This window comes from Galeopterus variegatus, unplaced genomic scaffold (assembly GCF_000696425.1).
Source record: "Galeopterus variegatus unplaced genomic scaffold, G_variegatus-3.0.2 Scaffold7070, whole genome shotgun sequence".
In the NCBI taxonomy this organism is placed as follows: Eukaryota; Metazoa; Chordata; class Mammalia; order Dermoptera; family Cynocephalidae; genus Galeopterus; species Galeopterus variegatus.
In genome coordinates this window covers 112,771-113,412 of record NW_007733181.1, presented here as the reverse complement: position 1 = coordinate 113,412, position 642 = coordinate 112,771, and the positions used below count along the sequence as shown (strand labels likewise).

Here is a 642-nt window from a genome sequence, read left to right as displayed (position 1 = left end):
GACTCCTCTACTTTTGGGAAAAGTCCTTAGAGGAAGAATTATTCAGCTGAACCAACCCTCCCTCCTTCCCTCCTTGCCTCCCTCTGGGGCTGCCCTGGGGTCTGGAAGTGCTGGGTGTGGAAGCTTCCTGTGTCTTCAGGGTGGGGCAGGTTGGCACTTCCCTCTGGCTCTTCCTGGTGCAGGGCTTGCCGCTCGTCCTCCTCTCTACTCACAAGTCACTCCTGGATGGGATCCTGCTCCCCTTTGTGCTGTTCTCCCAGGGCCTAGGTGTGCTCCGTGTGGTTTGGGACCCCCGCACCTGCTCCCCTGCCCTCAGGTAAGAGCCTTGTGCCACTAGACATACATGAGAGAAGTCCCAGGCTGGGGCAGGGGTGTGTATGGGGCTGTGCTGGCCTCTTTGAGGCCTCTGTGCACCTGGCCATATGCCAGCCCAGCCTGTGTGGCTCAGATGGAGGGTCAACCATGGGTCCTAGAGCCATGGCTGGCTTCAGAGTGTTCAGGCAGGCTCTGGGTAGGCCAAAGCTCTCACTAGCCTCTTGCTCAGTCTCATCTCTGGAGCCTCTTTCCTTTTTTTTTTTGTCTTTTTTCGTGACCGGTAACGGGATTGCAACCCTCAGTGTCGCGCCTGTACCGCGACCGGCA

At 58.1% G+C, this 642-nt stretch overlaps 1 protein-coding gene across 1 annotated transcript in view; it reads left to right on the top strand.

The window, feature by feature from the left end:
• Nucleotides 1-10: 10 nt before the first annotated feature.
• Nucleotides 11-642, top strand: part of LOC103607051 (glycerol-3-phosphate acyltransferase 2, mitochondrial-like) — a gene marked incomplete at its 5' end in the record, with an annotated part of 12,401 nt that continues 11,769 nt past the window's right edge. The window contains 2 exons of the mRNA XM_008591597.1: nt 11-63; nt 95-316. Coding sequence (XP_008589819.1) covers nt 11-63; nt 95-316 — 275 coding nt within the window. The remainder of the gene's footprint in view (nt 64-94; nt 317-642) is intronic.